The sequence below is a fragment of the Sander lucioperca genome, chromosome 5 (assembly GCF_008315115.2).
Source record: "Sander lucioperca isolate FBNREF2018 chromosome 5, SLUC_FBN_1.2, whole genome shotgun sequence".
NCBI classification, from domain to species: domain Eukaryota; kingdom Metazoa; phylum Chordata; class Actinopteri; order Perciformes; family Percidae; genus Sander; species Sander lucioperca.
In genome coordinates this window covers 33,691,267-33,716,937 of record NC_050177.1, presented here as the reverse complement: position 1 = coordinate 33,716,937, position 25,671 = coordinate 33,691,267, and the positions used below count along the sequence as shown (strand labels likewise).

At 40.4% G+C, this 25,671-nt stretch overlaps 2 protein-coding genes and 1 long non-coding RNA gene across 3 annotated transcripts; 2 read left to right on the top strand and 1 right to left on the bottom strand.

The window, feature by feature from the left end:
- Positions 1-581: 581 nt before the first annotated feature.
- Positions 582-5,383, bottom strand: LOC116039919 (serine/arginine repetitive matrix protein 1-like). Its single transcript, XM_036001675.1, has 5 exons — positions 3,981-5,383; positions 3,561-3,691; positions 1,163-1,245; positions 872-1,002; positions 582-725 (listed from the first exon to the last, which is right to left on the bottom strand). The coding sequence occupies exons 1-4, from the start codon at positions 5,341-5,343 to the stop codon at positions 951-953; spliced, it is 1,629 nt and encodes a 542-aa protein (XP_035857568.1). The 5' UTR covers positions 5,344-5,383; the 3' UTR covers positions 582-725; positions 872-950.
- A 7,492-nt stretch (positions 5,384-12,875) lies between these two features.
- On the top strand, positions 12,876-20,179 carry LOC116039918 (THAP domain-containing protein 5-like). The gene is made up of 5 exons (XM_031285092.2): positions 12,876-13,132; positions 15,510-15,693; positions 16,739-17,523; positions 18,121-18,307; positions 19,751-20,179. Exons 1-5 carry the CDS (start codon positions 13,059-13,061, stop codon positions 19,868-19,870), a joined length of 1,350 nt encoding a protein of 449 aa, XP_031140952.1. The 5' UTR covers positions 12,876-13,058; the 3' UTR covers positions 19,871-20,179.
- Positions 20,180-24,877: 4,698 nt separating this feature from the next.
- On the top strand, positions 24,878-25,595 carry LOC118495078. The gene is made up of 2 exons (XR_004897393.1): positions 24,878-25,272; positions 25,341-25,595. It is a non-coding gene; the product is annotated as an uncharacterized LOC118495078 (long non-coding RNA).
- The last annotated feature ends 76 nt before the right edge of the window (positions 25,596-25,671 follow it).

Below are 25,671 nucleotides of genomic sequence, written 5' to 3'. Positions count from 1 at the left end.
TTTATGACACTTTATTCCTCCTCACATGATCATTTTATAAAATATGATGTAATGTTGTAAATTAAACACAATGAGCTGTCAGGAAGGAGGATCAGAACTCAGGCGCAGACTGGAGTAGGTGGTAAGGAATCTTATTTTATTGAAGCTGTGAGTGTGGGCCTGCAGTGGGGGTGCTGGGTCCGAAGATGGCCGGACTGGCAGAGAGGGTGCTGGGTCCGAAGATGGCCGGACTGGCAGAGAGGGTGCTGGGTCCAAAGATGGCTGGACTGGCAGAGAGGGTGCTGGGTCCGAAGATGGCTGGACTGGCAGAGAGGGTGCTGGGTCCGAAGATGGCTGGACTGGCAGAGAGGGTGCTGGGTCCGAAGATGGCTGGACTGGCAGAGAGGGTGCTGGGCTGTGTTCCTAAGTGGGGCTGCAGACTTGATGTTCCAGTGCGTGGCGTGGCTATTGGCAGCAAGGTGGGTTATTTCTGAGAACAGAGATCTTCCAGTTAGTAACGTGAGGGAGCGGAGCAGACAGGTAAGTACAAAAACAAGAAACTAGATTACATACAAATCTCGAAGGCTGGTGAAAAAGCATACTCAGTGGTAAGCAACAATCGGGCAGGGAGAGGAAAGTCCGACTGGCATTTGAAGGCAGGTGATGGAGCAGGATGAGCAGCAGGTGCGCTGATTGGAGTTGGTACCAGGTGTGGGGAGAATCAACAGGGGGGTCGTGTCCTCACTCTGTGGAAAATGTAGGCGGGAACAGAAACACACAGACAGACAAAAAGAACAAAAAACACACCAAACACACAGCAGGCATAACAAAATGAAGAAATAAACCAAAAGACATTCACACACATCTTCATATCTATTTTTTCATTCCCTACCTTCAGTCTTTGCTTCCTCACTTCCATCTCCAACTTAAATACTTGTCTGCGATATGAAACGGCCAGCTCATTCCTTCGGTCAAGCAGCTCTTTTTGGATCTTGGCCATTATCTCTGGATTTCTGAGGTGACCTGTAACCAACAGCATATATGAAAGGTTAAGTCTGTAGTCCAGTTGTACACTCGCACCCCTCCCAAAAGGAAATAGTCAACAGATTTGTTTTGTTGCAAGTTGTTAAAAATATATGTTGGCCTGGCGCCATAAGTGAGATAAGAGCTATCTTAGCTTAACTGAGTATGTTTCCTCTGCAGGTGCGCTGATTGGAGTTGGTACCAGGTGTGGGGGGAATCAACAGGGGGGGGCGTGTCCTCACTCTGTGGAAAATGTAGGCGGGAACAGAAACACACAGACAGACAAAAAGAACAAAAAACACACCAAACACACAGCAGGCATAACAAAATGAAGAAATAAACCAAAAGACATTCACACACACACACACACCAGACTGTCACCGTGCAGAAGTCACGGCAGGTGGGGGCGTGACATGAGCTGCCTCTCGACTAGCTACAACAATACAATGCTGCTTACTCACCATCTGCAATAATAATTCACTTTCATAATGTTTCATATATTGTCAACTTTTTATAATGAGTACTTTTACTTCTAATGGAGTATTTTAACACTGTGGTATTGCTACTTTAAAGACTCCCTCTTCGGTCCCCCTACAGGTTGTGGTCTAACAACCTGTAGGAGGACCGAAACAGGAAAAGTTACATAGTATGCTTTTAACTTAAAAGATAAGTATAAAAAGCTTGTTATGATAAAAAAAAAACTTCTAAACAAAAGATGAATACAATCTACATCTGAATCAGTGCAATGAAACAATAAAATGGGTTAGGCTGTTTACCTGTTATCATCATCATCATGAAGCATGAACCAAAAAAAGGAACATTCAGCAGCAGCAGCAGGTGGGCTGGAGTAGCGCCTCCTGGAGGACACTCACCTTAGCAGATGCTGAAAAACTGGTCCACACCTTTGTCTCCTCCAGACTGGATTACTGTAACAAGTCCTGACTGCCCTGTCTCCAACTGAGCATGTCAGGTCGACCAAAATGAAGGCCGACAGCGCCTCCAACGGACGACGGCACGGAACACATCGAAAATTGAGCGGAAGTACGTAGGAGGGCGGAGCCAGGCTAGCAAGGATCCTGATAATACGACCCCATCACACCCGTTCTCCATTCACTTCACTGGCTTCCTGTTTCCGCCAGGATTGAATACAATCCTTACCTTCCAGTGCATCTATGGAAATGCCCCCCCCCCATCTGAAGGAACTACTCACCCCTCTAACTACAACTCGATCCCTCCGTTCAACGAACTCAAACCGCCTCCTTCTCCCCAAGACTGAGCTCAGCACCGTGGGTGATCGGGCTTTCTGTTCTGCCGCTCCTTGGATTTGGAATGCCCTCCCCGACCATCTGAGAGCACCTCAAACTATTGAGACTTTTAAAAACCGACTAAAAACATTTCTATTTAGCAGAACTTATGAGTTTTAATTAACCCTGCAAGTCGTTGCGCGGTCTATTTGTATTTTATATTGATGTTTTTACCATGCTTTTACGATCTTAACTGTAGCACTTTGAGATTTGCTCCAAATGTAAAGTGCATTACAAATAAAATATATTATTAAATCTACTATTAAGTCTCCTCGGGACTCAGGACCCACTCCACCTGTGATCCATTGATCAAAAGAACTGCAGGGGGTACGTGACATTTTCTGCAAAATGTTTTTCAGTTACAAGACTGTAGTTACTTCTACTTTTTTTTCTCCAAGTCTGTCGCTTTTTTTTGAAGGTTTTGTCGTTTGTTTTGACCTATTCTTGCCTTTCTTCCTTACTTTTTTCTTCTGTCTTTTTTTCTTCAAAGTTATTTTTTAAAGATCATTTTTTGGGGCATTTTCAGCCTTTATTTCTACAGGACAGATGAAGACATGAAAGGGGAGAGAGAGGGGGAATGACATGCAGCAAAGGGCTGCAGGTCAGAGTTGAACCCAGGCCCGCCACGTCGAGGAGTAAACCTCTATATATGGGCGCCTGCTCTACCAACTGAGCTATCCGGGCGCCCTTCTTCAAAGTTTTTTTCTGCTTTTTTCAAAGTTTTTGTCACTTTTTTCAACCTATTCTTGCCTTATTTTCTTCTTTCTACTGTCTTTTAGGGTCTAACCCTAACCCTAAGGAATCTGCCAGAACCTAACCGAAGCTAAATTAGGATATGTGTTGGGCTACCCTTGGTTAAATTAGGCTAGGTTAGGATGAATTAGATTGGGTCAGGTGGCGTTAAGTTAGGACACTGTTATTTGCACAATGCTTTTTGACTCTACGGTGTTATCAAGTGGTTGCAAGGATATTTGATGGTGGTTGCTAATGTTGTAAAAGAATATTTTACTTTTCTTTACTTCAGTTTTGTCAAATCTGAAATGTTTGCCGTTTCCCTCAATTACCTCTCTCTATTTGGTGCCATTTTTCTGATTGCTCTCCTATTCTCTTAAATGATATATGTTAGCAAGTCCGAGTTTGTGTTCCTGACTGGCATTTGCCCGTAGCGAAGATTTAACATATCTGGGCTTTCTGAGTTGTGGCATAACTCAGAGATATTCTCCATCTTCTTCATATCTCTTTTTTCCTCTCTACCTTCAGTCTTTGCTTCCTCACTTCCATCTCCAACTTAAATACTTGTCTGCGATATGAAACGGCCAGCTCATTCCTTCGGTCAAGCAGCTCTTTTTGGATCTTGGCCATTATCTCTGGATTTCTGAGGTGACCTGTAACCAACAGCATATATGAAAGGTTAAGTCTGTAGTCCAGTTGTACACTCGCACCCCTCCCAAAAGGAAATAGTCAACAGATTTGTTTTGTTGCAAGTTGTTAAAAATATATGTTGGCCTGGCGCCATAAGTGAGATAAGAGCTATCTTAGCTTAACTGAGTATGTTTCCTCTGTTCTCCATGATAATTAAATAAGATACATAAATTAACTCATGAAAGGGATATGTGTCCACTGTAAGATAAAAATAAATTGAAAAATTGACAAAATGTAAGTTTACTTTCTTACCATGAACCTGGAGGTAGCACGCATCCTCACAGGTTGATTGGAATTCCCTGGCACTGCGGTCTATCTTCCATTCGAGCCACCAAATGTATATTCTTGAAAGCAGACCAAACGTTTTCCTCTCCTTCTTTATCTTCATCTTTTCACACCTCAAATCAGAATAACGCTGCTTTTGTATTTCAACGAGCTCCCTCTCCTTTCTCGCACTCAGGCTATTAGCCCTTCTTTCTTGCTGACTCCATGTGGTAGAAGGCTCGTCGTCTTCAGAAGATGAAAATGTAGAGGAAGGGCTGTCACCACTTCCGTCCTGCCTCAAGGTGTTTGAAGGGTTGACCCTTCGTACGCGCTCCCACCAGATGCTAGGGTGGTCAATGTCAACGCAGGGCAGATGGTTCTCACCAATTCCTCCATCCTGCCTAAAGGTGGTAGAAAGGTTGAAGTCTACGATGTACAAATTACTTCGTTGTTGCTGCCTCCTTGTGGTAGAAGGCTCGTCGTCTTCAGAAAATGAAGACGAAGGGCTCTCAGCCCTTTTTTCTTGCTGCCGCCTTGGAGTAGAAGGCTGGTCGTCTTCAGAGGATGAAGACGAAGGGCTCTCAAACCTTCGTACTCGCTGCCTGGTGGAAGAAGGCTGGTCGTCTTCAGAAGATGAAGACGGAGGGCTCTCACCTCTCCATGCTTGCTTCCGCCTTGGAGTAGAAGGTTGGTCGTCTTCAGAGGATGAGGACGAAGGGCTCTCAAACCTTCGTACTCGCTGCCTGGTGGAAGAAGGCTGGTCGTCTTCAGAAGATGAAGACGGAGGGCTCTCACCTCTCCATGCTTGCTTCCGCCTTGGAGTAGAAGGTTGGTCGTCTTCAGAGGATGAAGACGAAGGGCTCTCAAACCTTCGTACTCGCTGCCTGGTGGAAGAAGGCTGGTCGTCTTCAGAGGATGAAGAGGAAGGGCTCTCACCCCTTCGTATTTGCTGCCTGGTGGTAGAGGGCTTGTTTTCTGCACAAGACAAAGGGCTCTCACCCTTTTGCCTGTGCTCCTTCATGATGGTAGAAGGGTTGGTGCCCACGATGAACAAAGAGCTCACATTCCTTCGTTCTTGCTGCCTGGTGATAGAGGGCTGGTTTTCTGCACAAGACAAAGGGCTCTCACCCCTTTGCCTGTGCTCCTTCATGATGGTAGAAGGGTTGGTGCCTCCACTAGACGAAGGTCTCTCACCCCGTCGTCCGTGCTCCCTCAAGATGGTGGGAGGGTTGAGGTCTTCAGGAGATGAAGGTCTCTCACTCCTTCGTTTGGACTTCTTCGAAGAAGAGTCCATATCTCCTGAAGGCCGAGGTCTTGCAAAGAATTTTAGTCCAAAAATGGATCTAAACATTTTCTCGATGATTTCTCGTTTGTATACTAGCGTTGTGAAACTGCAAGTACAAACACACAAACAGACACAGCAATTAGTTCACTGATCACATTATTGTTTCAAGCAGCACACTAAGCAGGTTATTTCACTTAAAGCCCATGTTGCAGGTTAACCACCACTGTTGATTAATGGGTACATAAAGCACTCAACATATGTATATCATTGTTAAAAATGTCACCAAATAGTGCTAAAGGCCAGTTTTTACCGTTTTAGTCGTTTAGTGGGTTTTTTAACGCAATTCGGTGATGACGTCACTTTGGGGAGACGTGCCTCAGTCTAGTACTAGAACTATGGTGACTTACTGGGATGAGGAAGAGGTGTTTTTACTGTCAGTGAATAGCACAGAGTGAAAGTCAATGTTTTCTTTATATCGAGTGACAGTGATCATGTTGTTAGTTCAGATAGTACTGGTAATCTAGCTAGATCTAGAAATAGAAGGCATCATGCTAGCTATGGGCTAACTTGTCAGTCAGTCCCACCTGTGAAATCACCCGACGTTGTAAACACATTTTCGATTAGATATCTCACGTTTTGATGGACCCTACTAGCTCCAGTAACAACATATTTGCCTAGTGTTTATTTATTACTTGGATGGGGATGCTATTCAGCTTTTCACAAGTTTAGACAGCTAGCTAAAGCTACGCCGACGTTTTGCTAACGTTAGCGCAACAGCGTTAGCCTAGACGGCTAGGTAAATATTACGACTGCCTTCGTTGTTTCCTCTATCTGCGTCCACGTTGTCAACATAAGACATGTGGCGTTAGTGCTCCTTTTGTACCATAATTGTATTGAATGAAATGTTAAGCTTCGCTCCTACGAGATGGGTGGGTTTTTGTTAGCTACGTTACACACAAGTTAACTGGCTATAGTTAGCCTGTGCTAGCGGAATTAGCTAATGTTGTGTAGCCAGGCAGTCGCTTCGGCAGTAGTTCCTGCGAGCTAACCACGACAGCTAACACATCCACAAGCGTCTCTATTTCAAACAGCACTGCAGATTGACTGCTTTTAGCAGGAGAGGTTGATTGTGGGCGACAATAACTGTCGTGGTTAGCTTACCGAAACTACTGCTGATTGCCGAAGTTGCTGGCTGGTTACGCAACGTTAGCTAATTCCGCTAGCATACAGGCTAACTATAGCCAGTTAGCTTTGTATGTAGCTAACAAAAACCCACCCATCTAGTAGGACCAAAGCTTAACATTTCATTCAATAAAATGATGGTACAAAAGGAGCACTAACGCAACATGTCTTATGTTGACAACGTGGACGCAAATATAGGAAACTCTGAAGGCAGTCGTAATATTTACCTAGCTAGCAGTCTAGGCTAACGAATTGCACAAATTCATTAGAAAATAAACCCTGCAACATGGGCTTTAACTAAACCTTCTAACTGAACTTAAATAAACTGAGAAATATGTATCTGGTCACACATCATTATTGCACTCTGCTTGATTAAACAAAATGCAAAAGGTCTGCCACAAACATCAGAATAATAATAATAATTATACCTATACTATATAGACTTCAGACTACAGTATAATGTACTTTCAAATAAATCAATCAAGTATGAATGTATGTCAGACACATATACAGTACATATATCCATTGACATACTATAGCTGCAGCTAGCAGGCTACAGCAGTGACGGACGACGGATCAAAAAACGGCCCTGGCATTTGAAACACACAGACCCTATTATCAAACCACACCAACCCATAGAAATAAAAATAAAAAAAAATCAACGTAGCAGAAAGGTGTACCATTGCCATGGTAAAATCAATCAAAAGTCAAATTAGTTTCATGCCATTATATTTCTATGCACCAACGTTACACAAATGTCATAAAACATACAAAAAAAAACAACATAAAAAGCAAAAATGTGCCGACAACAGTTAAACATCTTAAAGCATCTGCAGACCACTAGGTGGCGGTGCTACGACATGATCCGCTCCACTAAAGGCACATCCAGCACAAATACACCGGCTCGACGTTAAAGCACAGTAGCTAGCTAGCTACATCATACAACAGCTCCACCAAAACACGGAAAGAGCAATGCACGGCCATAGTTCAAATTACAACAGTTTCACCAAAATATACAGCTGCTAACGTTAATATTAGCTGAAGCAACACACTCTTTTTGTTTGGAAAATAAATCACTTAATTTAGCATATTTTTCACTGGAAGCCAACCGTGCCATCTTTGTTTTCTCTCTCTTTTCTCGGCTCCCCCCTTTGGTTGTTTCGTGCCGCGATTCATTGTCTTTTATCGTGGTGGTGGTGGTCAGTGATAATGGATTCGGCGCTAAAAAAAATGATTTTGAAACTATCATAGACTTCTATTGTAGTTGCTCGCTCTCGCCGTCCACAGGTACACGGTACTGTAAACATTTCCATGGCAACAGCGACTTGGACCAAACAATGACGTCGTTGTAACGCTTCGGATTGTGGGTAGTGTCGTTTTTCTCCATATGATCGCGAATAAAAATAACTTTTTGAAAAATAACAAGACAAATTATTGTTATTATTTGATTATTATATATATATATATATATATATATATATATATATATATATATATATTATATATATATATATATATATATATATATATATATATATATATATATATATAGCAGTAGCGGCCCATAGAGGAGAGGAGAGGAGGGCTACAGTTTGAATGATAATATTATACAATATTTCTACTATTAGTCAGAATAATAAAAATAATAAAAACACTACAATGAAAGTTCTACGACTAGCTCAAAAGACACCTTCACTGTAACACAACAAGACAGTTTTGTTTTAGATCAACAACCCACAGATCATTTTAAAACAGGACGTATTTAGTCACAAAATGTCACAAGTGCTGGGACTGCAAACTTCTTAGTCAATTTAAAGTGTCCTCGAGGGCAAGGAAACACTACACATGCAGTCAACTTTGTGCACATGCAATTTAGGCAACAGGTAATGCAACATTTAATAATTAAAATTGTTTTGTGCAAGAGACAAAGTGCATTTGCATATCCTGATCACAGACAGCACATCTGATAGCTGGAATATAACTGATAAAAAAAGATATTTATTTGACAGAAACATGCGAGGAAAGTAAATGTACTCCTTTCCCAACACAATACGGCTCTGCTAAACAGAAAGAGTTGAGTAAAAAAGTAGTTCTAAAAGTTTAGTAAAAGTAAAGTTTAGCTCTGCTGTAAAGTGCGACTTACCTTGCCAAAGGGTTGTGTGGAAAAGGACTGGAACTCTGTGTTCTGTTGTTTTGTTTTGTTTTTAAATAAAAGCAGATGTTGAGTCTACCGTTGTGCAAAGTCTACGTTCAGTTACGCGTTCTGATTCGTCGACTGACCGTGGACTCCCCCAATTAAATCGCTCCGTTTAACTGTAGACTACCAATTGGAAACGTAGGATTCGCCGACCGCAGACTACCAATCACACGCCGACATTCAAAGTTGAACCTGCCGCTGCGGTCAACGGAGGTCTCCGGTGATCGTAGCCTACAATATTTCTGATAAATCTGAATGAAATAATTCTTTATAACACTCACTGCTTATATTTTTACTAAGCCTGAAATAATTAATTCTTCATTACACTCACTGTTTGTACTGCCCAGTTGATTTTTTTGATAGTTTGGGAAAGCTAGCTAGCTAATGGTATCAACTAAAGCTAGCTAGCTATAAGTTAACTAAAAGTCCCGTTGACAGGTAACGTTAACGTTAAAGTTACCGCTAATCATTCATTAAAATATTCTCAGCTGAGTCATTTTAAATAATACATTCAATTTTATTTGTTGTGTATCCACTACGGAATATTGTTACGCCGGTTACCTTAACATTACTGCTAACGTTAATTAGTTAGCTAAATGTCAGTGTCTCGGTCAAATCTCCGTCCTCGACCTACGTTAACGTTACTACTAGCCTAGCCTAATTTTAAACGGCCTTTTAAATTAGGTTATTGTATTTGTTAAACACTAACGTTACGACAATATTTCTATCGAATAACGTTACAGTAGACCGGGGCAACCTTCCTCAGATAGCCTACCTTCAGATTTCATTCATTACCGTTACAGTAACATTAACGTTACTAGCTAACTTCTCATGACAGACAAAGCATAGTCTGCATAGTTTTCATTAATGCCATAACCACTGGCGTAAAAATCATGTTGTAGAATAAAGTTGTTGTTGCTGTCACAACACTATTTACTAAACTTGGATAGTGGCCCAGGACGTCTTCCCCTCTCCCTCTCCAAATAAATGCTGCCTTCAGATGGCTGTAAAGACAGTCACCAGAGTGAAAGAATCCCTCATTATAGTACTGTCATGACAGACAAAGCTGTAGTCAGCCTAGTTGTCATTAAATTCCATGACTACTGGTTGAAAAATCATGTTGTAGAGTAAAGTTATTGTTGCTGTAATTATTCTTATTGTTGCTGTCACAAAAACATTAACTTTTTACATATTACTAACCTAATTCATGTTTCTGTTCATGCTGTAACAGCATGTGCCATCTCAGGAATGCATTTCATCAAATAGAAATTGTCAGATAGACATGTTTTACTGGCAACTTTTGGGGCAAAGGATTTTTAACTGATTTTGAGCGTAAAGATGGCATACAAACTTTGCCAGAGGGAAATGGGCTGACAAGTGTATAAAATGTCAACTTCAGAAGTTATATTCGCTCTACCTCAAAGTCATCTTCATCTGAAGAGCTGTAATCAGGGTTGAGCAGTTGTCATCCTGCTCTGACACTTCCTCCCTGCAGTGTGATAAAAGGGTATCAATGACCTTTTGTACACTAACATGCATTGTTATATTAGAAACTGAATGCATAATATAAAATAATGTTAAAATAAAAATAATAATGTTGTGCTGTTACTGTGTCTAAGTGTATTTCAGTATCTATAAGTGAAGATGGCAACCCCAGTAATCCGCATCTGCGTCAACCCAGAGGCCGCTGCACACCGTCAACAGGCCGTACTGATGGCGACTAAAGAGGCCCGTTGCTGTCGGGAGAAAAAGACGGTCTTCCCTCAACCTCCACAGGAGCTGCTCTTCCAGGACAGCGCCCTGACACACACAGAGAAGCTCCTTCGAGCAGAGGGTATCCCTGCACCGTCGCGTCAGCTGTGCTGATAATAAAAGTTAAAGGCACCAAAGAATTTTATATAGTGGATACAGTATATGCAGTATTTTATATATATATATATATATATATATATATATATATATATATATATATATATATATATATATATATATATATACACACACACACACACACACACACACACACACACACACACACACACACACACGCACACACACAGAAGGGACAGAGGAAGAGTAAAACAAAAAGCTTAAAGGATTTGCACAGTAGTGATAAAAAAATGAATTAAAAAGGTGAAAATAAAAGGCAGGTGCATAAATGTTTGGTTTCATTCAAATGAATGCTGAATGAATGCAAATTAACTCTAAGAACTGAGAAGTTGTGTCTCTAAACAACAGACAAACAAAAAAACTTCCAGTTCTCGTATGAGTTTGTAAGCTCCAACTTTTACCACATAAACAAAACAAAAAAACATAAACTAAAATGTATTCAATCGTGTATTTTAATCAGTCTTTGAATCATTTCATCGCTATAATTACAATTAACACGCCTCTTTCTCGATATACAGTTGAGGTCAAAATATAAGTGGACAAAAATGTCATAGTGTATTATTATTCATAGGGAGCACCATCCTCACCAGAGTAGCTCCATAGATGTTTCTTCTTCAAAGTTGAAATGAGAATTACACCCTTCCTTCCAGAACACACATCTGCTTTTCATGTAATAAATTACACTAATAATAACTGCATCATTAGCTCTTCAAGGACAATTTAAGAACAATTTAAGCTTTATCAACACCTTGTGGGGAAGTTGATCTGATTACATTTGCATCATTTTCACATGGCCATCAGGCTGCACTGTGTGTGATTTGAACACAAAATGGAGCTCTGTTCTCAGTAAAGATATGTACATGTACTGATGTTTCAGTACATAAAGCATGAGAAATGTACAGGAAAAAAGCACATAGGATCTTTCAGATGCAAAACAAATGTAATCTGTTACAAACTTAACCATAAACATCCTTTATTAAGAGCCATAGTGAAGTGACTACAATAGTGAAGTAATCTGGAAATTTGGGATGCTTATAAGAAGTTGGGATCAGTTATCAGTGTTGTCTTTGTCACTTATCTTCTGTACTTTTTCTATCACATGTGACTCAGTAGTCCTCAGTTGTGTCCTAATATACGTCATAATAAGCACAACGATAAAAAGAAGTTGTCAGTATGACATTTTCCTTTATTTTAATTAATTTCATATGTAAATTAATGAGGAATGTCAAATAGTTATAGTGATTAGGCTATTGTAATGTTACTAAATGTGAACGTATATGGCATTCTGTCCCATAGAAAACTATTTTCATTTATCATTTGACAGTTCTCAGGAGGACAAGTTAATAGGAGAGCCTCAACAAGCAACATATTGTATTGTATCCTATTATTTCATGTATATTCTGTATGTGTGCTGTGTGTTTGATATTTTGCTGCTGTAACTGTAATTTCCCATTTTTGGGATCAATAATCAATCTATCTATCTATCTAACAAAAGTTTACAATATTTTTTATCAGGTAGACATACAGACCTGGAAATTAATTGAAATAAAGGTAATTGCAATGTAAATGTCAATCTATAATGTCTGGACTGTTGCTAATAAAAATAAGAATGTAAAAAGAGATTCTTGTGTATTAGGCTATTATGTGAATTCAGCTGAGTAGGCCTATTGGTCAGCCCTCATATATAGTTTAGCGTTTATAAATAAAATATGAAATACATATTAAATAAAAGCCTTGCTATGTCTATGTTGTCAAATCTCCAAAATTGATCCTTAAAAAAATTCAATCAGTCTGAAAAAGTAAGTTACAGTTCTAAAACTCCACGTAGTCCACCTTAACACCAAAAAATAAATAAAAATATCAGACAACTTTAAAAATGAAAACTGAGGGGGCTCGGTCGAGTGACGTCTCTCCCGCTGATTTGTTGTATTTTCGAGGTATGCGGGTATGCAAATGTGTTCTCTTAATACATCCATGGTCTCCGTGGGAAGTAAATGTTCAAATAAACACATCAGGAATTGTATACAAGAGGTAACTCTGCCCTCAGGAAGATTCTTTTGGGCTTCAATCTATGGAGAAATGAACTGGCAAAAAGGACATTAAAGAGATTCAAACTTGATATTGAATATTCTTGTACTTTCTGTGAACTAGAAGAAGAAACAATCTGTCATTTGTATGTATACTAAAACATTTTGGGTTGATGTTCAACATCTTATAAGACGGAACACTGGGCAATCAATTCCATTTAAGGATAAAGGTATTTTTTATTTGTTTTGAAGGCAATGAGATGGACAATGATGTTTATTTTGTTCATTCATTTTACTGTCTATTTATGCTTCCTTTTCAGGGCGAAAGTCGCATTTATTTGACGTCACGACTCTGAACAGCTGATCGTCCTTCGTCAACTAAGCGCCACGAGTTGACAACACAGCAGCACGAGTTTCACCTTGTTGTGTGAACCCAGTTGGACACGAAGATAACCAACCTTCAACAACACCTACACCGACCTGCGATGCCAAAATATTGTTCGGTCCCAAACTGTAAGAATGACTCCGGAAACGGCAACGACAGGAAGAGCTTCTACAAGTAAGCTGGTTGTGTTTAACCGTCTTTTAGCTGTCAGTAAATTTATGTTAACGTTAGCTGTGGTGCTGGTAGAAGCGTCCTCTCTAACTTTAAGAGACGTGTTCCTATGCGATGACTCAGTCGTTCACAACGGCAATTGCTGAGTGGAAATTAATCACTAAAGTTATTAAATATTTAAATAATCGCCTTTTTTGATGACCTGCTGACCTTTGAGATACTCCTTTGAGTGCTGATTGAATTGTGATTAGAGACTGTAAGCCTGTCCGCAGTGTTGACTGACTGTTATTGACAGAAAAATCCCCCCTTAAGATATATTCCACATTCATTTTGGAAATGGAAATTGGCTGCCTGTTTAGTTTTATTTTTAGGTGATTTGAGCGATACTGGAAGACTGACTGGAGACCTGGAGCTGATTCACTTAACTTAAGTAAAAGTATAAATACGATAGTCCAAAAAATGTTCCATTACAAGTCAATATATAATATATAAATATAAAAGTCCTGAAATCAAAATGTTGAAGTTAAAGTAGCAAAAACTACCTATTATGATTGATTTTTAAAGTACTATGGCAGTTAGTTTTTATCACTAATATATAAGACCATGTTAATGTTCTTCAATGTGGGGCCAATCATGTATACTTATGGGTAGGTTAGTATAGTACTGCATCATATCATATAAACATATTATGCAGGGGTTTTAATAATGTAAAAAGTAACAAGTGTCAAATAAATGTAGTGAAAGACTTGAATTGGTGCGACGATAACCAACCTTGTTCTAAACGTTTCCAAGACTGAAGAGATGGTGTTTGACCCTCGAGGAGTCGGTGACCACAGGCCTGTGGTCATCCACAACCAAACCATCACTCAGGGCCCACTCATACAAATATCTTGGTGTTTATATTGACGAGTCACTAACCTGGAGCACACACATGTCGACAGTCTCTGCTGCAGACTGCAGCAACGGTTGCATTTCTTACGTTGTTTGCGAATTCGTGGCGTCGATTAAAAAAAATGATGGTGATATTTTATCAAGCAGTCCTGGAGAGCCTGGTCAGGTACGGTATTACAGCTTGGTTTGGCAACCTCCCTGTGCAGTTGAAAACTAAACTGTCACGATCATTGGTGTTAAAGAGCACTTAACCATGCAGAGTATTTATGAACAGGCTTCTTTCCGACAAGCAAATAGAATTGTTAGCGACACGTCTCACGTTCTGCACGCAGAATATGAGCTGCTGCCATCCGGTAGGAGGTTTAGAGTTCTTCGCTGCAGACTTAACCATTTCAAAAGCTCATTTATTCCAGTGTCTATTAAGCTCCTAAATAGATGGAGATTTGTAATTGTTATACTTGTGATCTCTCTTTTTTAAATTTAATTTATTTATTTTGAGTAATGTTTAACTAATGCATTGCATAACACCCTGTTGGGTTTTATACACCATCAGGACCACAGTACGTTCTGTGGTATGGTATTATACAGTATTTGTTGTTTGTACATGCTGTCTGTGTTTGTCTTTACTATGACTGCAGCCTGGGTTAAGTGCCCAAGACAAATTTCCCACGATGTGGGACAATAAAGTTAATCTTGATCTTGAAGTAAAATGTACAATAGTCCCCCCAAAATGTAGTGGAGAAGAAGTATAAAGTTGCATTAAACGAAATACCCAGTATAGTACTTGAGAGTAAATGTACTTAGTTCCATTCACTAAAACTGACAGTATGACACCACTCATGATGATTTTACTGGGAATGTTTTCTTAAATACAAAAAACTGGGAACCCCACATTTGAAGCTCGATGGTGTTTTAAGCCCCCAAAGTCTCCTTCCAGGCAGCGTTGACTTCAAGGCACCTAAGCCTAACCTTAACCCAAACCCTAACTATAACCATTGCCTAATCCTAGTGCCAGAGACGTTGGGGGCTTAAAACACTGATAAACACATTTGAGCTAATTAACAGAAACCTGTCTACAATATAAAGCAACAAGCTTTGCAGTAACTGCTACTATTGTGTCTTTGGTTTATACGACAGTATCATTTCAGAGTTCTAATATTAGAAACTTCTCAATATGAATGTAATCACATAATGTACTTGGGTTGCATTATACTGAACATGGTGTAATGGCACACGGCAAAATGTGCCGAGTCCACAGAGTCAGTCAGTTACCCGATCAGTTCTGACGCTCTGATTTCCGGCTTTGGGAGGCAGTTTTTCATGTTTATAGACTTAATTGTCAAATCATTGGAACAAGCGCAGTGTAAATTCGGTCTAAGGGTGCATTTTCCTTTTTTCTAATTTGATTCTAAACATTTGAAAATATTTCACTTGAAGGAGGCCCAAGTGTGACCAGTGTCTCACATCTGTAGTCTTTATTGTGTTCTAGGTTCCCTCTGCAGGACCCGGTCCGGCTGCAGCAGTGGCTGAGGAACATGAGACGTGAGAACTGGACTCCCTCTCGACACCAGTATATTTGCCACGAACATTTTGCACCTTCTTGCTTCAAGGTGCGATGGGGGATCCGTTACCTTGAGAGCGATGCTGTGCCCACAGTCTTCAAGGAGGCCGAGGTAAAACCGAAAGAAACTTTGGGGTTGTTTCATTCTTCCTCTCATGCCTATATGTGTGAAGATTGTTGTGTTATATAATGTAATGTAGTACAATACATCATGGGTGTCACGATTTTGATTTTAAAACGAAAATCGATCAAAATGAGCTTTCAATTTTGACTATTGAAATCAAAAGCAGGATCGGCGATTACCCCCAGTAATTTTTTCTTTCACCCCCGCCTACTTGCGCGCGTCTAAAGTAAAAACAACACCACACAGCGTAGCTGGCTGGCTGGTAGAATGCAGCTTAAGACACAGGGTAACGTTGGCTTACCAGTAGCCTGCTGCAGCTGCACTTTTCCAGACACCATGGCCACTGCCGGAGTCCGAGATGACGGAAAAACAACAGAACTGGTAAATCCTCCTGCTTCCCTGAAGTCACCAGTTTGACTTGCCTTCCCTGGGAGTGAGCTATGTAAACAAACGACGCAGGTAAAGCATGTGGGCTTTAATGGGACCCTTCTGAAAATACCCTCCTTCCATTCAGTGGCTCTTATTATGGCTTTGCCGTCCGTGTTGAAAAAAAAATGTAAATCTAAAATTGAATCGAATCGTGACCTTAAAATCGCAAGTCAGAATCGTGACACCCCTAGTAGATAAATAAATATACTGTGTATATATACTGTGTGTGTGTGTGTGTGTGTATATATATATATATATATATATATATATATATATATATATATATATATATATATATATATATATATATATATATATATATATATATATATACATATACATACATATACATACATACATACATACATACATACATACATACATACACACACACACACACAACATGTATGGTTGTTTTCACTTGGCACAAACAGTCTGTACACATGTATTGACTCAATTGATTATTTGCAATATACAAAGACTTGCCATGCTTTGGCCAGAGTCGGTATCAGTAGAAAAGAGTTATGATTGCAACACTACCTTTGCTCTAAGTGAAACTGTCATGTTGCTTTTAATAAACACACACACTGCTGCTTCTTTCTAGAAACGGAAAGCCCCGGAGCATAGTGAGACAAAGCCAAAACAGCTTCGAGTTAACAGTAATCAAAGCATAGTGTCAGGTGACAGGCCTACGGCTGTCGACGCCGTAGAGATGGAAGGTGCTTTGCACACGGTACACCTGTATGAGATCACTGTCGACCCATCGCAGCAGGGAGAGACCAGCCTGGTGGAGTCCAGTGATGTTGGAGAACCTGATCTGAACCCGCTGGCATCAGTGGATCGATTCGAAACGCGGGCAAACATCCCTTTAACGTTATTCCAGACAGTAAATGATCTCAGTAACAGTGGAGAGGTGGTGGTGATGTCTGAATGCTGTGCTGGTGAGGGGCAAGAGGAGCTGTTGAATGGAATCACTGCTGCCATTCTAACTCAGGGCCACGGCCTGGTCATGAACGACTCCACATTCGGCTGTACAGGTGAGGCGGCGGCGGCGACTCTCGGTGTCGAGGATGTGACCTGTATCACCGAGGAGTTCTCGGACGTCCACGGAGGCCATGAAACTCAAGTCCTCGCCTACTTCGAGACGATACCAAACGTTTTCCCCAGTGAAACCTCGACCCAGTTCAACTTCACCCCGGATACAGTGCTGTCGTCCGCTCTGAGCTCCAAGCCCATCACGTCTACTGTGCCCATAGTGTCCAAACACGTGTCGCCGTCCCCCACGTCCCTGGTCCTCACCGTGGAAAGACTGGACACAGATGAGGGAGACGACGGCAAGTCAGAGGACGATGACATAGAGCGACAGGATCCCCAGCTGGAGGAGCACTGGTGAGTGCTGACTCTCAGTTTCGTGGACATGTCTGTATTTTCCAGTGAAGGCCACAGGGTTAAAAAGTTAGAAATTAGGGCTGCTTGATTATGTAAAAAAAAATCAGAATCGCGATTATTTTGGTCAATATTGAAAATGCCGATTATTCAACACGATGAATCATTGACCTTTGGAAAGATGTTGCACTTATTGAATTGTTTTATTCAACAGTGAAAACACCTTGAACTGTGAAGTTTCCCTTCATACTTTTTCCGTTGGAACTTTTTTTTTTTTTCAGAATACAAGACAAAATAAGAGTTTACTTGCAAAACATAATGTGCAAAATTATAATTTTTCTCGATTACTCGACGTTAGGAAACCAAAATCTTTATCGCGAGTAAAAATTCAATTAATTGCACAGCCCTATTGGAAATGGGATCAGAGCTCCGTCACTGCCAACTTAATAAAAAATATAGCAAACACATCAATAACTAAATATCCACATTAGACCATTTAAATTACTACTAAAGAGCACTTCAGTAGCCATGCTTTTCTTTCCTCTATTCCATTTCTGCATTCCAGCTTTCACAATCTCTTTCCATTCTTTACACGAGCAGCTACCATAAGAACAGTCTGAGTAAGGAGCAGCTGGAGGCGATCGTGGCCGAGCTGCAGAAGAAGGTGAAAGTGCTGCAGCAGCGACACCGCCGACACCTGGAGAAGCTTCTGGGCCTGGAGAACACGGTCAGCCAGCTGAGGCAAAACAACCTGCTGAACGAAGAGCGACTACAGCTGCTCGAGAGGGTGAAGAGCTCAATGCATTTGCATGAAATAAGTCCAGTAGGGATCGACCGATACAGTTTTTTTCAAGGCCGATACCGATTATTAGTAGGGGAGCGTGCCTATGTTCCCACCGCCTTATGTTCCCACATTTCTAAGATTTTTTTTCCAAAATTAGGCCCTATGTTCCCACATTTACTTTTTCATAAATTTGCATCAGATTTTATCCCCCTTTCTCCCGATTTGGTAGCCAATTACACCCAACCTATTATCCAGTAGCAATGGACTACAGATGGAAAAATCTTAGAAATGTGGGATGTTTGGGCTGTGGGATGTTTGGGCTGTGGGACCATTGGGCTGTGGGACGTTTGGGCTGTGGAACCATTGGGCTGTGGGATGTTTGGGCTGTGGGACCATTGGGCTGTGGGACCATAGGGCTGTGGGATGTTTGGGCTGTGGGACCATTGGGCTGTGGGACCATAGGGCTGTGGGATGTTTGGGCTGTGGGACCATAGGGCTGTGGGACCATAGGGCTGTGGGAACATAGGGCTGACCCCATTAGGAGTTAATGAAACCGATATGCATTTACAGTGAAAATGAAAATCTTTAAGTCAAAATTGAGATTTTGGAATGTTACAAACTCCAACACAAAACTGTTTAAATGCTTTAATCAATTATTTAATAAATTAGAAACTTTCAAAATAATACACAGTAAAAGAGAGTCAGACAGTGTTGTGGGCGGGACATTAAGTCAGACTCAGTGGTGAGTGAAACCGAAGCAGAGGGACAGACACAGAGCTGTAGCGGGGCCAAAGTAGCGCACTTTTTAATTAATTAGATATATCGATATCGGCAATAAAAACGCTGATACAGATAATCTGCAAAGTGCCAAAAAAAACGGCCCGATAATCGGCCAGGGCTGATAATCGGTCTATCCCTAAAGTCCAGGGGCACATTCAATCTCAAAACGGTGTGCAGCGGTTTTTATATTTCCTTGGAACGGTGTGAAACGGCTTTGAGATATGTTTTCTCTCGTTTGGTGGGTGTGTCTCTCGTTTTTTGGCTGTGTCACAGGGGATACCCAATCATCAGAGATGTGTCTGTAAACTCGTGGTAATAAAAAAGGCAGAGCGCTTGCACACACAACAGGGTGTTCACCCCCGCTTCAGTTTAAAAAAAACGTGTTGCTGTGTTTTATCGGCACTCAACGTGGCCCAGGTTCATTTTAAAATAAAGCTTCCAATTGCTGTTGGTGTATTCTAATATTTCACTGGGAGATATAGAATTCTCCATTAACTCTACTGTGCAACTTACAAAAACACTTATCTCAGCCAGAGATGATTATGTGTAGGGATTGAACACTTAAGAGAGATATATATATATATATATATATATATATATTTTCTTTGTAAAAATGTCAAACCGTGCATTCACTTTTTATTGTCTCCTTTCCTCCTGTTGTCTCAGGCTTACATACAGACGAGTGCAGCAGTGTCAGAAGTTGGTGAGACTGTGGCAATCATCTATGAAGAGGACGACGGTGCATACTTGTATACTCCACTAATTAACGCAGGGGAAATGATGTGAGACTGACTGTCCCATCTGTGTCCGTCTGCTGCCCACTGTGCCAAAAAGTGACGTCGCTATTACTGTTGAAAACAAAATCCTACCTAATTCTTTTCTCTTGACAAAATGAAATTTGTGTATGAAATGTGGGAGTGTGTTGTTGATTCTGCTGTGAGCTTTGCACAAATATGAATGAGTAATATGTGACAATGTTGAATGTGTTTATTTTTTTTTAAAGGTCTCTACCCTTTTCCCCTCCTTTCTCCAACCACTTTTTGTTTAACGTTTGTGATAACGTACATATCAAATTAAAAACAACTTGCATTTAGATTTGTGCTTCTTTTCTATAGTGACTGCTCATTTTAGCTATTAAAAGAACCAAAGATTGTCCAGCCAACGAAGTCATATGAGTTTGATGTAATCATCATCACTGACAGCTTTGACCTTTTCTTCTTCCACCTGTGGCAGCCAGCAAATCTGCAGCAACTACTGTGTGATGCTATCATGTCAATATGGACCAAAATCTGCGAGGAATGTTTCCAGCACCTCGTTGAATCTATGCCGTGAAGAATCAAGGCAGATCTGAAGGCAAAAGGGGGTCCAAACCAGTAGTAGCAAGGTGTCCCTAATAAAGTGGCCGGTGAGTGTATTTCTAAGTGGCATGGAGCATGCTGCTACATAGGCTACGTTCACACCGCAAGTCTTAATTCAGATTTTTTGCTCGGATCCGATTTTTTTGTTTGGCTGTTCACATTACCTTTCAAAATGTGGCCTATATCAGATTCCAGTGTGAACTGTTTGCGGTTTTGAAATGACCCGCATGCGCAAAAGAACAATAACAATGACATCAGACGCAGCACGCTGTTGCACTAAAATTTGGGAGGTTATGGAGGAAGTAAGCATTTTCGCTTTTATTTCAAAATGTTTGTGTAATGGCAGCTGTAACATTAATGAGCAGGTGCTGAGGAGGAGAAGAATGAAGAGAAAGAGAGCCAAATTGGCTATTTTGGCCTTTTACGGGGTTATGGCCTTGGTTTTTCACACTGCGGTCACATTGAAAAAAAAAAACAGACCTCGGTCTGATTCAGGACCACATATGGAAGTGGTCTAAATCTGATTTGAAAAAAATCTAATCTGGGCAAGATTTGAGTGTTCACACTACTTCTGAAGAAGTCTGACCTGGTCACTTGACCCCAAAAAAAATGTGATTTGGGCCACTTTTGCCTGCAGTCTGAATGTAGCCATAGTGATTTGACACAGTGACAGGAAGAGCTGATTCCAACAACGCGGTCAGTTGAAATGTAAAAGAACACGTGTAAGTTGTACAGTAGTAGTTGTGACACGGTGGTGACTAAAGACATATTTATTTCTCCATTATTTATTTTTCTTATTAACCTAAAACTCACTGGAAAGAATGTGATACTAATCAAATCTCACAGGTTTACTGAGTTATTTGTTTAACTCTGCAGAGTTGAACCTGGATCAGGTCATTTTACTTCAGTCAATGTTCACCATATGAAGTAGTTGTCGCTTTTCCTCAGCGAAATGATCCAGATTACTCAGTAAACCTGCTTCTTGGCTTGATTTTATACAGTGGGTGGTTTTCCCTCATGGAGTGCACTATCTCTCCTCTAGGTGGCATTAGAGGCGGCAGTTTAATCTGGACCACAGTAGATTTTACACACAGATCAGCATTTAACAAAGATCCCCTTACTTTAATTTGCACTTACTAACTTACAAGGTACCTTGCTGTTTATCTGTGGGGAAAAAGGTTGTTAAAGAGCACCCTGGCAGTGCCCAGGAGGTGAGTTGACATCTCTCCAGCCAGTCCACCTCCGTACTACGGTCCGTACGGAGACTTGAATCAGTGACCCTCTGGTTCCCAACCAAGCTCCGTACGGACTGAGCCCCCCAAAAACAGGCATTATGAGTGATTGCGCCAGAGTTTTCCTACTAAAATTTTTAAAACAAAACTTATTGCTGTACAGAAAACCAATTTTTCTCCTCAATTTTTTGGTTAGATGTTCTACATGAGTCTAAAATGTTTGTAAAAGTTTACTGTCAAGCCAAATGCTGAGGTATTTATATGAATCTACAATTTCAATTTGCCCACCATGAAGTGTATAAATACTTGGACAGGGGTTGAAGTCTTGTTATTAGGGCTGCACAATTAATCGCAATTTGATCAAAATCGCAATATGAGCTAGTGCAATATTTGTTAAAGGCAAAATATGTGTCAAACCATTCTAAAATAAAGTATTGTGGTGCTGCAGAGACATCCCGGCCTACAAATCGTATTGTAGGCCTATCCTACAAAAAAAAAAATCACACTTCAATCATCAAATCATTTTATAATTTTATATATATATATATATATATATATATATATATATATATATATATATATAGTTTTCAATGAGTGATACAAAACTGAACATGCCCTCAATATCGTGAATCATATAATTTGGCGGATGGCAGCAAGGTGCAAGCGGCAGGCACCAGGCCGCGAGCGGACAAAGAAATTGTGTGTCACTTATGCCATACTCCTGTGGGAAACTTGGAAGCAAAAACCTTAATGTGTAAGCGCTACAAGAAGGATTACTGCATTAAATGTCTAAAAAAAGACAAAGTGGAGTATGTCATACTGCAGAACACAGGCATAATGTGGTTTTGCCCATATTGCGAGGAAAGCGTGGAAAAGAAAATCGCGATGGAGCAGATGATCGAGGAAAAGTGCCAAATTATAATCCAAAAAATTGAGCAACGAATGCAGGCGATGGAAATTAAGTTGGAGAAAGTTGCGATGAGACGAGGGTGGTCGAAATCATACGGGAGCAGCTAAACGAGCACCAGAAAAAAGGTACGCTGAGTTGGGCCGAAGTTGTGGAAAACGGTGAACCAAAGGAGAATCATTTTGCCTTTAACAAAGTTCTCACTGAACTGGATGAAAGGAAATCAAGAGAACGGAACATTGTGCTGTTTGGAATAAAAGAGAGTGACGGAGATGAGAGGGAAGAGCGACATCAAAAAGATGTAGACGCCGTAAAAGATGTATTTAAAACGTGCAGGGTCCGCACAACCGTGGATTCATTCGTGAGAGTTGCCCGGCTTGGAAAATACAGCAGGAGTGAGGGTGCAGATGAACCGGTGAGACTGGGGAGACCTGTTCTGGTTACTCTGCAAAGTATGGAGTTAAAGATCAGCCTGTTCAGGAAGATCTCTGCGCTGCACCAAACGGACAAGCACAGAAACGTGAGACTAGCAAATGATCTGACAAAGACTGAGAGAGAAAAGGAAAAACTGCGGAAGTCATCAGGAGAATACACCTTCAGAGTCCGTGGACCTGTGGTGAGAATCCCTAATAGAGAAGACACACCAGCCCGATAATCGGGCGTCGGGCCGTCTGGCGAGGTCCGTGACTCGAGTCTGTTCCGTGTGTCCCGTGCCGTCGGCCGTCCGAGGAGCCGTCGGCCTTCATTTTGGCCGACCCAACATGTTCAGTCGGGGACAGGGCAGTCGGGACTCACCCGGAAATGGGGAGCGGATGAGCCGCTCAAAATCTGACGAAAATCTTTTAAACTGACCTTTGTCAATCTGAAATGAAGACAGATTCAGCAACTGCATGGCCTATTTCTCGCTTAAAATGTTTTCAGAAACACATTTCGGTGAACTATTTTAGTACAATATGAGATCGTATTCTGAACAAGCCGCCATGACAGTCTGGCTGTAAATTTCCCATAGACTGTATATAAGAATGGACCAACAGATCCCGTTGCTCTGGACGGAGAACAGTGAAGGCTGTTAGAAGCACTTTTCCGGTGAGCGCTGAGCGTTGGCGAGGACAGACAGTTGACTGTGTATATCTGGACTTTCAAAATGCCTTTGACACGGTTCCTCATAAAAGACTGCTATCAAAGTTAAAATCCTATTGTTTAGACAACAGAGTTATTTATTGGATACAGGATTTTTTGTACAAACGAAAACAACAGGTGGTAGTGAATGGTGCTGCCTCAGACTGGAAGCCGTTGACATCTGGGGTCCCACAGGGATCAGTCTTGGGCCCTGTTCTCTTTGTAATATATATAAACGATCTGCCAGATATGATACAGTCTGATGTTTACCTTTTTGCGGATGATACTAAAATTTTCAGAATAATAACAAGTGACACAGACCGAGCCCATCTTCAAGAAGATCTAAGTAGCATGGGCAAAAGGTGTGGCCAGTCGCTATTAAAGATGAATCCCGAAAAGGGTAAACATTTACATATTGGGGAAAAAAATGACACTGTAGCCAATTATGTAGTTGCAGATATAGTAGTTAATCCAGTACAAGAGGAGAGGGACGTAGGTGTTGTGGTGGATGGTTCACTTGAATTCCACACACATATTTCTGAAAAAGTTAGAAAAGCTACATCTATGATTGCAATAATAAAAAGAACTTTTCAAAATTTATGCAAGGATATATTTTTACCTTTGTACAAATCCCTGGTAAGATCTCATTTTGAATATGCAAGCTCCGTCTGGTGTCCATATAAATTAAAATATGTAGAAAAAATTGAAAGGGTCCAGAGAAGAGCTACTAAATTAATTCCAGGAATGAAAAACATGTCATATGAAGATAGACTGAGGAAATTAAGTTTACTGACTCTCATATTTAGGATATACAGAGGAGATATGAATCAGGTGTATAAGCTTGTACAGGGAATATGATGTAACAGTTGAGCCTATCTTTCAGTTTTGGAACAATAGGTACGAGACACGAGGGAACTTTACCCTAGAACATGCCTGTCTGAAAAGAGACAGAACTTTTTCACACTCCGTGCGGTAAAATCATGGAATGACCTTCCAGAAGAAATTGTGCATTTCCCTTCTATCAATTCCTTTAAGAATAGGCTGGATGCATTTTACCTGTCAAAAGGTGTAATGTATTATATATACATATATATAATTTGTTTTGTGTCTTTTAGAGTCTGGGATAGATTGTATATCCTGTACCAGAAATCTTTTCAATAAATATCGCAATCGCAATATCAATCAAAATAACCACAATTAGATATTTTCCTAATATTGTGCAGCCCTACTTGTTATCATATGAAACTAGACGATCTAAGGAATCCATTGATACCAACCATGTCACGCTTGTCGATAAGGGGGTTAAATAAAATAACGTACCAAAGTTAGGCCATTTTGAAAGGAGTCTCTCTCATCTCAAGCTATCAGAATAAAAATGGATTTATCATGTTTTACACTGTAGCTGTTGCCATAACTACAGATTTCAGATGATGATGTCTCAAAAGTATCCAAGTAGGAGATTTACAAATATATGTCCATTGAAAAATAATAAGTTGATTTACAAATGATGAAATACAAGTTACAAATCAGACGCACGGACACAGATACGCATTTATAGATTCAAATCGCTCTGTATTCATTTGTGCATTGTGTTTCACGAGTTGCAAATTCTTATGAGACTATTTTAGCACCATACCAAGGTTTCAAGTATTCATTTTGCGATGATTTGTTTGTGATTTCATGTTTGCACTAATTTGTAATATGAAGGTTATGAAAAAAATTAATATCTGAGTGTACTGTGGAAAGGAGATTAATATTTTTTAGGGCGGGTATGACTAACAGTAGATATGATGCTACCTTGGATGAGTTGATGGAGATTTGGCTTTTCTTGGAAAGAGAATACCATTGTGATTATATTTATGTGTAAAATTGTTCAATTAAACACGTTTGGCACATTTCCATGTTTCAACGCAAAACGATTTCAGAGATAGAAAATGAAAGAAGGCCACAAGCCCTTGAGTTTAAATTATC